This window comes from Hemitrygon akajei, chromosome 5 (assembly GCF_048418815.1).
Source record: "Hemitrygon akajei chromosome 5, sHemAka1.3, whole genome shotgun sequence".
Classification (NCBI taxonomy): domain Eukaryota; kingdom Metazoa; phylum Chordata; class Chondrichthyes; order Myliobatiformes; family Dasyatidae; genus Hemitrygon; species Hemitrygon akajei.
In genome coordinates this window covers 20,390,409-20,403,819 of record NC_133128.1, presented here as the reverse complement: position 1 = coordinate 20,403,819, position 13,411 = coordinate 20,390,409, and the positions used below count along the sequence as shown (strand labels likewise).

The following is a 13,411-nucleotide window of genomic DNA, read 5'->3' as shown; positions in this document are numbered from 1 at the left end:
CACTAGTTCCAGCAGTGAGCATCAGCACCCACCACTCACCTAGCAAGCAATAGCAACGCCCTCAAAGAGAGACCATGATCTTCAGTCCAACAAAAACTACCGTTCGCCTGACAATCCGACACCTCACAGGATGCAGAACTCCATGTGAGAACATTTAGCGCATTCAGTCAATGCCAGCTCACAGAATAATCGAATCCCCCCCCCCATTCGTTTCACTTCTGTGTTCTATTCCCTTTATATCCCCATTAATTCCCCACAGATTCAATCATTACCTATACCCAAGGGACTTTACCTAACTGAGCAATAGTAGCAGTGGAGAGGTTTAACCTGGATCAATGGAACTCCTGAGACAACAGCTCTACTGGTTGCATCCACAAATGTTGTTGATTGACAGATTTGGAAGAGCACACCAGGGAAACCACAAGCTCTTGAAGCTAATTCCACAGTACCAATCATGCCCATTTAAAAAGCTGACAAGGTTGACTTGATTCACATAGTACCCAAATGACCATGGCTCTAATAATGCATCTCTTCATCAAGGCAACACTGGATTAGCACCAGATCAGTTCATCAAGTTCTTGGAGTGAGACTTGAACACAAAACCTTCCAACTCAGCCGTGAAAGTGATGTGTCTGAACCAAAATTAACATTTTGGCAACACTTGTGCATTTTATCAGGAACAGGACAGGGTTGGGGAGGGGGGAGGGGAGGAAAGCAATTAAGTACTCTCAAGCATACAGAATCCAGAATTGCTGATATCATACAACATTTCTGGAGGACCTTAATTTTCATTCAAAGATCAGATTATTTTAAAACATTTGTTTTCAAGCATCAAACTAGTATGGTTTGATGCCTCGAGACTTGAAGCTGTATAACCTCAGCCTTACTGTCCTCTCAGTCCATTACCAGCTACAATTTCACCTTTCTAAAATGAACAACATTTTGCTCTGTCTGGATGTCACATTTAAAGGCTTGAATTGAAATGCCACAGAAAACCGCTGGAATGAACTGGGAGCAAGTTATGGCTTCTTAAAAAAGTCCAAAGATCTGGTTTTCATCGAAATGAAGTTGACTGTATTTCACGTTCTGGAATTAATTATACAACTGACTGAATAGTTTGACAAGTGTGATATTAAAGTGAAATATAATCTCATCCTCCGAAGGGTGCTTTAATTCTTGTTTTAATGGCCTTTAGCCAGCCGGTTCGCCTCCATTCAGTCCCCAGTCCCCTTCACCACCATGCCCAGCTGTTATAATGAAGCCGACAGTCAAATGGTACCTGGCCCAGGTGGGCTAGAATATATAAAGCTGAACTAGACAAATACTTCTGAATAGGGCAGTTCATGAAAGGAAGTACAAATCCCTTTAAATCCAATTTTTCTCCAAACAGGATTTCATTTTACCAATGCATCTCCCAGCCACACCACCTCCACAATCTGGAGAGATAAAGTTACCAGTGCTATAGAAGTAGTAGTGCTTCCAGATTGCTGCCCAAGTCACACAACAATCAAACTTGCAAATGAAACCGGAGCGTCCAGAAGAAACCCACGTGGTCACAGAGAGGATGTACAAACTCCTCCCGCCACTGCCCGTAAGGAGTTTATACGTTCTCTCTGTGTCCACATAGATTCCCTCCAGGTGCTCTGCTTTCTGCACACATTCCAAAGACATACGATTCAAGTTAGTGAATTGTAGGGATCCTATTTTCGCACCGGAAGCATGGCAACACTTGTGGGCTGCCCAGCACAATCCGTGCTGATTTGATTTGACATAAATGATGCATTTCACTGTATGTTTTGATGTACATGTGACAAATAAAGCTAATCTTTTTTAAAAGAAAAAAATCTCTATTGCAACTCTTCCAAAACTCCTAAGTGCAAATCCTGAAACTAAATTGCTGACAACCATGAAGAAGCTAAAGTCACCGCATAGGCTGCAGCCTTTGAAGAGGTTGGGACCTCTTTTCTGATTGCAAGTACCAAGAACACTTAATGACGTGGTCTCGTTCTACCATCAGCATATGTTCTCCTCCTCATAGGCTTCCCAAACATCTCTTTCCACATTCTCGTCAGTCTTTCTCCTGAATTCGTGGTTGATAGACTCTAGTTTTGCTCTTCCCCACCTGGAAACACTCAGTAGAAATTGGATCATGTTGCAAAGCATTGACTGGAATCACAATACCCGAATAATTCTCAGCAATATGAACTAGTGCAAGATACGCATAAAATTCTCAATACTACCTCTTAATCACAACTGGGCTTTCTTCATTCTGATAAGCACAAACTACCACCTAGCCATACTGTGTCTGCTGAGACTGGTACTGTGGGAATTCCACTCAGTCTGAATGTGCACAGCTACTTCGTGGTATACCAGCATTCCGATCTCTGGGGAATGTAGATCTGGGCTCTGTATGCTCGGAGTTCTAAAATATAGAAGCTGGAATAGCCAATCAGCTCCTAGTTCCTACTCTGCTGTTTATCATCAAGACCGTGGCTGATCTCAGTCCCAGTTTTCTGCACTAACTATTGAATTATTAATATATAAAATTATTATTATTATTGTTTTTTTCTCAGCTCAAGTCAGTAAAACTGAGGTACGGGCATAGTCAAGCACACTTATTTCTCAATTGTTAGGAACTCTTGGACTATTCTAGTGGTGTTTAGTATTGTGGCTTTCTGAAGATTTACATAGATATTACTGTGTAGGCCTAACTATTTTAATGCTATTGTGTAGAGATTTTGGAATGATATGAGTAGTAGATATTACTATTGAGACAAAGTATACACTGTTCATATTCCATAGTCTTGCAATTTCCTCTTTTAATTCAGCATATTTCTGGTGATTGTCACTTATTGATAACTGTATGTTATGAGTATTTGGCATTGCTATATCTATTAAGTAAGTTATTCTTGCTTGTTTATTCTCTTGTATGTCCGCAAGATCGTCCTATCTATAACAATGGATCAGTCATAGTATAATGTGTAGGACTCTGACTCTAAAACCGGATTAGGCTTGTATTTATAGTAAGATATGGTTTCTTTTATCAGTTTGTATTTTAAAGCAAGATTTGGGTGAATGAGTTTGCCACTTGATTGTGCCTGTCTGAGTAATCAGATTGAGTTAAACTGCTGCAGGATCCTCGATTGTTTCTGGTTTCTCTTGATGTTTTCTGCATTTATCATCTTGAATTTGTTGGTCTTTTATTATGTATTTTTGATTTTTTTTGTGTTAACCACCTAGTCCTATAGTGCTACAAGGATTCCCTCTGTTTCTGCAAAGTGGTCTCCAACTCTGAACCATAAATTCAATGCTTCCTTGTCAACACCTAGTCCACTCAGATCGTGGGGATGTCTTCCAAGGAGGGTTATGTTCTTCTATTGGTCACCTTTTCCTTCTGTAGTGATCATTTCTTCATTTTTCCATGTTGTGTTTTCATTGGTGTGTACTTCTTATCAGATTTGCTTATGATCTCATGGAGTGCTGAATCCTGTTTTTGTTGATGAAAATATATCCTTAGAAGTCTTATCTGACTGTTGTGCATTTTTCCCCCTTTCTCGTTCTGTCCTAGGTAATGTTAATCTCAGTGTGTTGGATTGTACTTCATGTTTCCTAAAATTTGTAAATTTTCCAGATCAGTTTCAGATCACGATGTTATGCCAAAAGTCTATGTTAATATGGGTATAGTGAAAGTGTTTATTGCTTTTGTTATATTTTTACCACTGAACTCGGTTTGGCAGATTTTCTTAAAGCAAATTCGGTCGAAGGTTTTCCCTTTATTGTACTATGATCTATTTTCTTTCCTTGCTGGTATCCCAGATACTTATATGTTTGATTTCATCAATTGGTTGTATTGTATCCTGCTGCACTGTTTTAAATTCTATTAGTTCTATTGCAACTTTATGTTTAATGTTCTGCATTTATCCAATCCAAAATTCATGTTTATATTTTTTTAAATAGTTCTAAAAAAATTGGCAAAATGGCATTAATTACACAGAAAAATACTTAAAATCGCAGTGATGACAGAACTGTGCAAGTTTGCTGGAAAACTAATGTGCTCAGTACAAAATTCTAAAATAAATGACAATAAACTCGACTTGACCTGACAAACACAGTGCCATGCAATTGTCTTCAGCATATATTGAACTAGGGTGTCTAAGACTTTTACACAGTACTATTTGTTGACATGGAGTGGAGAGCGAGTTTGTAAATCTGGTGGGAGCAAAGGATGTTGGGTATGAGGAGGGTGGAGTGCCATGGGAAGAGAGTGGAACTGGTGACAGAGGAGTGCCGAGGACCAGGTGTATGGCACAGGTGCAGACACACTCAGCCCTGACACCAGGCAAGGTCATTTGATTCCAAACAATTGGTTTATTGATCATCACAGAATGTCTCTCTGGTGCTTCCCACTCCCATCCCTCTCCCTTCCCCTTTTCCCAAACATGATTCCCCTCTTCCTTAGTGGGTTTAGAGAGTTACCCTGGAAAATACCTCAGATTATTTTGATAACCATCGTTATTCTTTTTTGGTTATTAATAGATTGCATGATTATAGTACGCCAATCCCTCATCAGATGTCTTGGAAATTTCTGAAGTATTAGGTGTAGTCTATATATTTTAAGGCCTTCTATTAACCGAGAGTGTGGGCCAGAATTAAATGATTTTTGATCAGTCAATATATATCAGTATATCAGTCAAAACATGAATGATTTCTGTTTTTCCACTGGGCTTAATTTAGATTTACAAAATCTATTGTCAGTTGTCCTTTACATCCTTTTATATCCTTACTATTAATATTATTGATATTATTATAGATGGTAATTGGTTGCATAGATGTAATTATGTGATGCAGGCTCATTTCTGGCCTAATGAGCCTGCACCAACTAATTGTATCCATGTGATCAATTAACTTACTAATTTGTAAGTTTTGGAATGTAGGAGAAAACCAGAGCACCCGGAGGAAACGCACACAGTCATGCGAGAATGAACAAACTCATTACTGACAGTAGCAGGAATTGAAACTGGGTTGCTATCACTTTAGTCGTATTATACTAACCGCTACCCAACCATGCAACCCAAGGAACAGAAGAATATAGACCTAAGGCAAACAAATTGGGCTAGTATACTGTAAATGGGCAAAAAGGTTGGTATAGATGAGATAGGCCAAAGGGCCTATTTCTGTGATGTACAACTCTATGATTTAAAAAAATACAAACATTTGTATATATACTATATACTGGTCCATTCCTTGAATATACCCAAAGACTAAACCTTCACAGAACTCTTGGGGTAAAGCATTATAAACAGTTTTTTTGGGAGATTTTGGAAGAAAGAATTTCCTTTGCACCTCTGGTGCTGCACGGCCAATTCTTTATTTTGAGATTGTGATCACTGGTTCTAGACATCCCAGCCAGGGGAAACAGCAACACTGAGTTCATCCCATCTAACCTTGTGAGGATTTTGTACCTCAATGAGATCACATTTTACAACAATATATTCTATCTGCAATATTCTCACACATTCAATTAACTTGTTAATATAACATTTCTGCATCCCCCTCATAGCTGATACCATCACCTATAACTTTTCAGTATCAGAAAACTTGGATATTTTACACTTGATATCCTCTTTCAAGTTATTGACATTGATTGCGAGCAGCTGAAATCCCATTATCAGTACTTACACCATACCATGCTAGTATAATAATCCAAAAAGCAATTTTGTTCACCACACTATTGGGGTAATTCAAGGGTTCAGGATTGTCGAGCTGACAGTTCTCTGGAGAGTAAGACTGTACACAAAATAATTGTAGGGAACTCAGGTGAGAAATGCTGAAGGGTCATTGCCAGTCCCATTGCAGATCTCTGTGTGGAGCCCAAAACAGACATGTTGACTACCGCATTCCAACACTCATTACGCCCAATCATGTTTCAGCTTCTGATGTCTAAGGCCTCAGCTTCCATTACAACACAGGCTAGAGTCAGTCAGCATTGTGGAAAATAGAAAGAAACTTGGCTGTTTTTATACACAGGATATAATATAGAACACTACAGTACAGCCCATCAGCTCATAATGTTGTGTCAACTTTTTAACCTATACTAAGATCAATCTAACCCTCCCTTCCTACACAGCCCTCCATTTTTCTATCATCCATGTGCCTACCTAAGAGTTTCTTAAATGCCCCTAATATATCTGCCCCGCCACTGTGCCTGGCAAGGCAGTCTATGCACTCAACACTTCCTGTGTAAAGAACTTACCTCTGACATCCTCCCTATACTTCTGTCTAATCAATTTTAAATTGTGCCCCCCTGTATTAGCCATTTCCGCCCTAGTGGAAATATCTCTATCCATTTGATCTATGCCTCATCATCTTGTGCACCATTATCACCATTATCCTACATCGTCCTAAAGAAAAAAACCTTAGATCACTCAACCTATCCTCATAAGACATGTTCTCTAATCCAGACAGCATTGTAGTGAATCTCCTCTGCATCCTCTCTAAAGCTTCCACATCCCACCTATAATGAGTTGACCAGAAATAAATACACTGTTCTAAGTGTGGTCTAACCAGGGTGCTATAGAGTTGCAACATCACCTTGTAGCTCTTGAACTCAATCTCCTGACTAATGAAGACCAACACATCATACACCTTCTTAAGTACCCCATCAAACTGCATGGCAACTTGCACTGGATACCAGTGACGAGATGGGTTGGTCACTGCACATTTTGATCTATCTTCCAAAAAGTTCCAAAATCTCTGATGATGTCAACCAATCATGTATGGAAGGAGGTGAGAAGAATAAAGAATGCCTCAGAAGGCATTCTGTGGGTGCAGTTCTATCTGCACCAAATGTCAGATCTCAGTGAACATTCCTTTAGTAAGTCTCCCTAGACAGATTAGAGTACATAGACCTGTGTTCCCAAATACTGTGCCAGGATAGGCCCTTCCTAGCAAAAGTCCTCCTCCTTCCTTCCTATACTGCCATCTTGACCCAATCTTCATGTCCATCAAAGGAACATCAAAGTGCTCCAACAGAAAGAAACCCTTTCCTCCCCAGCAGCAGTGGCATCCGTCATCACTTCCCTAAAAATCTCTGTCACCACACTTCCCTGCAATCAGTTCTGCTTTCAATCACTTCGCAGCTAGCCTATAAGTCACTGAGGATTCCTTTACAAATTGCAAGTGGGCGGGTTTCTGAGATGTAGTTAATAGATGACATTAACAGGGTTATTGCAGCCCAGTCTGGAAGGTCTGCATTCAAATCAGTATCACTTGAGCACTGACTTCATTCTCTCTCTATTCTGCATTTTCCAGTATCTATGCTGTACATGATGCGATGTTACCACATTTTCCTTCTATACTGTACTCACAATCAAAATTTCATGCATATCAGCAACCTGAGTAATAATAGGCCTGGATGGCCCCATACTGTGCATCTGCCCAGATAAAATCCTTCCGAAGTGTTGGGCCATGATTAGTACTCATCTATCCAGCACTTTTCAAGAAGCGATGTACGTTGTTCATCTTTTTCACTGTTTATAATGGCTTATAGTTCTGATAATATGCCTGTAAATCAATTTTTCAGTCCATCAGTGCCTCTTAATGTATTTTAATAGTAATGGCAACCAGAATTACTCAAAGTACTCTCAATGTGATCTGAACAAGATTCAATACATTTAACATAATGTCTCCAGTTTCAATTTTATCATAGAGATACACTTGCACAAATCAATTCCAAATTGAATGCAATTCTTTTTAAATCTGTAAGACCTAATATAATAATTTTTATTTAAGTTCCAGGGAATCTATTATTCTAATGATAGTGCTAACTGCATACTTTACTTTCTGCATCATTCTCCCATATTGTTCTCATTTGTAGTCCATAATAAAATCAGAACATTTAATGAGTTGAGATCTTAGGTTTATTTTTATTTTGGTCATTTAATCAGTACATTCCACATACAATACCTTCTAGTACTGTCCATGAGCAAAATTCTGGTTCCAATTTAAAAAAAACTGCGACAGGCTATGTGGCTCTTGAGAGCATGGAGAAAATCTTTTCAGTGTCTCAATATGAAATGTGGATGGCGCAAATCTAAAATTGTGAGGACCAGTGGAAATGATTGCGTATGGGATGCATAGAAGCAAAGAATTGGCCTTTTAGTCAGAGAATCATATGACCAATGGGACTAATACAATTGAAGGAACAGTCCAATTAGTCTCTATATTTTCAGCAGCTATTCACTTAAAAAAAACATTTTAGTAATTTCATCCATTTCCTTATTTAGAAGTGCAAATGCATTGCTTTCAACAGCCATTAAGGCTCTGCATTCCAGAGCATAATAACTTTGTGCCTGAAAAATCCCTTCATCTTCCTTCTGATCCTTATTATCTCAAATGTGTGTCTTCAGTTGTAGATCTTTGTCCCAGAGGGGACTTTTCCCCTTACTTACTCTATAAATATCCTATGTAATTAGGAAAATGAAGGAGGAAAGAGAGAAAGAAATGGGGAAGAATAAAATATTTAGTGAGAAGTATGAAATAAAGGCGATATTGGCAGACAGATAAGGGGAAAATATGGGGGTAAAACTGAAGAGAGAGATGTTGAATAAATTGGAAGGACAAGAAAGTAAACACAGAGAGAGCATGATCTCCTGGTGGCTATATATTTCAATTTTATTTCCCATTCCCATTCTGACAAGTCTGTCCATGACCTCCTCTACTGCCATGATGAGGTCAAACTCAAGTTGAAGAAATAGCACCTCATATTCCATCTGGGTAGTGTCCAGCCTAATAGTATGAACAGCAATTTATCCAACTTCCTGTAATTACTCCCCCCTTTGCTCTTTTCTCTCTTTTTCCCTTCCCCATTTTGGATACCCTCTTGGCTCTTCTCTTCTTTTCTCAGCTTCCCTCTCTATCCCTTCCTCCCTCTCTTTCTTCCATGGTCCACTGCCCCCTCCGATCAGATTCTTTCATCTTCAGCCCTTTACCTCTTCTACCTACCACCTCCCAGTTTCTTACTTCACCCCACTCTCCCACCTATCCATCTTCTCCCTCACCTGGTCTCACCTATCACTGGCTAGCTTGTACTCCTTCCCCTTCCCTAACTTGCTTATTCTGCCTTCCTTTCCAGCCCTGATGAAGGGTTTCAATCCGAAACTTCAGCTGTTAATTTCCCTCTGTAGATGCTGGCTGACTGGCTGAGTTCCTCCGGAATTTTGTGTGTGTTGCTGAAGAATTAGTGTGGATTTAAATGAGCAATATCTGCAGTAACACAGTGGAGAGAGAGAAGCTGAAAAGGGTGCAAATGTGCGTGGATAAATTACAAGTTAAAGAGAAGAAAAATATTTGAACCTTGTTTGTCAAAACAAATCTAGTCAAATAATATTGCTTATCACACACTTCACACTGATTTCAGACTGCAAAGAAGGAAAATAACATTTTCTCTGACCAAGCCTCTCACTAGATACACTTGCACATAAAAGCACACATGCACATATAATAATATAAAGTTAATCTCTCCTCTGAACAAAGTAAATTTGCCAAGGAAAACCCTGTCTGTACCAGGAGTTTTTGAATCCATATTATACCTCTCCACTGTTAAAATTCTGGACCTGACACATACAAACCACATGCTTCTAACTGTGGAGGCATGATTATTTAAAACAAAACACATTACGCCAAATATTTAGCAATCAGAACGCATGCTCAGGGACTCATACCCTTCTCACCAAGACAGTCCACGCATAGGACCAGAAGGAACAGTATATTTATCTTTTTATTTACAGTGAAAAATGCCTGGAAGAACACAGGGTTACTTGGCTCTTCAGGCCACCCATTCATGGGCCATATGCAATCTATCCCAACATGGACTCATCCCAACCAATCTAAGTTCTTGCCAAAAGAGTTCTGCATGAAACCTCACTGATTCCCAAGCCAAACAACTGAAAATTCCTCTCCTCACATCTCCACCATTAAACTCTAAACATGATCCAGCCCAGTCCCAACAAAACACCAACCGTCCCATCCTGTATCGTATTCAATCACACCCTCAACGTACATCTAGCCCAGAAACTTTACAGATTGACTTGGTTCTTTTCTCAAAGAGTTAATTATCTTTGCTATCAGCTGCCTTTTTCCAGGAATCTGCTCCATTTAATCTGCCAACAAGGATGATTTTGTGATTCACAAGGGGTAGGCAGGAAAGATTTCTCCTTTTATTTCTGCTGCTATGTATAAATCGGCAATGATTATGCAAAGGCAGTAAATTGTTAAAATCACAAGAGATGATCCTGCTGACCGCCCTGTGTGGAGTAGAGTTCTTCCAGTGTGTTCCAGGTATTGTGTTGTGAATTTTCAGCATGCTAATTTCACAAGCCTCTGCTTACTCTTCAGTGAAGGGAATTTAAAATTCAGTGGAAGTCAGTGAGAGGCGGTCATGGGCTGTGTTTGGATGAATCCAAATTGCTCTATCCTACCCCAAATTTCCCTAATTAATGGAAACAGGCTAAATGGTCACATAGGCAATTTGGTAGAGGCATACCAGTTACATAAATACAATGGTAAAGATGAGCTTTACTTGTCACATATATATTTGAATTAGTGATGATTTTGGCCCCGGGCCAGATCGAAAAGGTCAGCCTGTTGGGGCCCGAGGTGAGGGTCGGGCTGGTTTAGCTGGCTGCTTGGTTCTGCACTGAACTGAGGGTCTGGGGACAGACTGTCTGTGCACTTCAGTTCAGAATGCTACTTACTTGCACATATTCTTTACACGGTTTGCAAGATTTACTTTTTTTTTCCTGCACATTGGATGTTTGACCGTCTTTTTTTATGGGTTCTTTCGAGTCTCTTTGTTTCATGGCTGCCTGTTAGGAGTCAAATCTCAAGGTTGCATAATATATACATACTTTGACAATAAATGTATTTTGAATCATACAGTGAAATGTGTCATTTGTGTCAAGAATGTGTAGGGTTGCCATGCTTCTGGCATCAACATAGCATATTGCTGTTCTGGATTTTCATTTAATTTTTGATTTCACACCGCTAACAGGAGCTTTCAGCCATGAATTCTACTGAACTAGATAACCACTGGATAAAGACCAACGAGCTGAAGATTGACCAGGAAGAGGGAAGTAGCAGTCCATGAGCCAGTTCTCATTGAGAAATCAGAGATGGAGAGGGTCAGCAACTTTAAATTCCTTGGTGTTATAATTTCAGAGGACCTGTCCCGGGCTCAACACGTAAGTGCAATTATGAAGAAAGCATGGCAGCGCCTCTGTTCCTTGGAAGCTTGTGAAGATTCAGCTTAACGTCTAAAACTTTGACAAACTTCTATAGATATGTGGTGGAGAGTATATTGACTGGATGCATCATAGAAACACCAATACCCTGTGAACAGAAAGTCCTACAAAACGAAGTGGATATGGCCCAGTCCTTCGGTGGGAAATTCCTTCTCATACAGAGCTGAAGAAAAGTATGTTTTTCTTCAGGTTAGTGCAGCTTATTAGATTCATTCCTGGAATGAGGAGATGACTGTAAGAGTCATAGGGTCAATAAGAAATAGAGTACAGAAACAGGCCTTTCAACCTACTCATTCTACAGTGATGATTAACCAACAGTATAGACTAACCTCACAATAATCCCACTTTTTAAAATTCCTGTTCATTCTCCTCACACTCTTATCAACCTTTCCCAGTTTCTACATGCTAGGAACAATTTACAGTGACCAATTAACCTAAACGTCTTTGAGATGTGGGAGGAAACTGGAACACCCAGAGTAATGTATTTGAACATGGCTCCAAGCAAAGTCTATATGTGCCTCGTTATGAAATGGAGCCAGCAACTAGGATCAGTCTCCAAAGATATGAAAGGCTGTAATTTCTGATTTTATCATTGGCAATTTTTATATGCAAGGCAATAAGAAAAAGGTTGGTATATAATGGCCAGGATATACTGGTGCTTAATCGTGTCCTTTTGTTTATCCAGCTGATGACTGAAAATACTTAACTATTAATCAGCACAGAGTTTGCTCCAAAACAAATTCCTCCCCTCATAACACTAACAGTCACCTCAGCCAAAAATCCCTGCTCTCCATCCCAACCACAGCAGAGCAGAACATCATCACAGCAACAAACCCACAGAAGTGCACTTTACTGACTCACTTTGAAATGAGCCGCTGAGTCTGGAACAGTCTGAATCATGTCCTTTTCCTGAGCTCCAGGGTGTGACAGCAAGGCAGGCTTCACAAGTCCTGTGTACAAGGGGAGAGACAGAATTAGAGCAATGGAGAGGTGACACACTCTACATATGCAAGTAACCGCAGTGCAAGCAGCACCGGAGAACTTGATGGCTGAACTAATTAAGAACTGACATAATTTACAGAAACATACTTGAAATGGTGAGAGGCTGTTCATGTCAGCTATATTCTAGACATACCAAGTTTTCCAATTTCAAAAATAGTCCAATGATGTCAGATATTCTGAAGTGTGAATCACTTTTGGTTCAGCAAGTTGTCCTTTGACTTTTTTTTAATACTTCAAATATAGTGGAGTGAACGTGATAATCCTTAACACTCTGAAAATCTATTAAATAAAATTTAGCATTGGAAAATATGAGTGCTGATTTTAACCATTCCTGGCAAAGTATTCACATCCAGAAATCTATAGCTAATAAGGTGAGTCCAATAAAATGTAATCCCCATTCGATACGTTCAAATCAAAGCTCGAAGTTTAAAGTAAAATTTATTATCGAAGTACATATATATTACCATATACTACCTTGAGATTCATTTTGTTGTAGGCATTTATAGGAGGTAAAGAAATAATTGTTGTGTGTTTAATATTTCAGTAATATTTGACTAATCATTTGAACATATTGTTTGATTAAGCATTCTTGTTCATCTAAATAATTCATTACAGTTTATATGTATAAATAGATAAATGGTATACATCATCACACTACTCTGTGAAATGCGCATGCCTCACTTAAACTAAACATGAAGTAAGACTCACGTTTCAGACTTCCATGTCTTTCTTTGAATTAGTTTAATGTTTTGAAGTTATAAAACATACCAATAATGACAATTATTTAACAGCCGAATTAAATGGTCATGTATATTTGTCTGATCACATCCGTGAACTGCTTAGAATTTACTGCTTTATATCAGTATTAACAATAATAATAATATTGGAAAATGTTTCTATAGTTTGATAACACAAGGTCATCTGCAGATGCTGGAAATTCAAGCAACACACACAAAATGCTGGTGGAACGCAGCAGGCCAGGCAGCATCTATAGGGAGAAGCACTGTTGACATTTCAGGCCGAAACCTTTTGTCAGGACTAACTGAAAGAAAAGATAGTAAAAGATTTGAAAGTAGTGGGGGGAGGGGGAAATGTGAAATGATAGGAGA

General features: G+C 39.1%; 1 protein-coding gene across 3 annotated transcripts in view; it reads right to left on the bottom strand.

Annotated features, from left to right (window-relative positions):
• erg (ETS transcription factor ERG) overlaps nt 1-13,411 on the bottom strand; it is a 278,454-nt gene that overhangs the window by 198,031 nt on the left and 67,012 nt on the right. For all 3 annotated transcript variants that reach the window (XM_073044969.1, XM_073044963.1, XM_073044965.1), the window contains exon 2: nt 12,162-12,250. In XM_073044969.1, coding sequence (XP_072901070.1) covers nt 12,162-12,200 — 39 coding nt within the window. In that variant the 5' untranslated portion in view covers nt 12,201-12,250. The remainder of the gene's footprint in view (nt 1-12,161; nt 12,251-13,411) is intronic.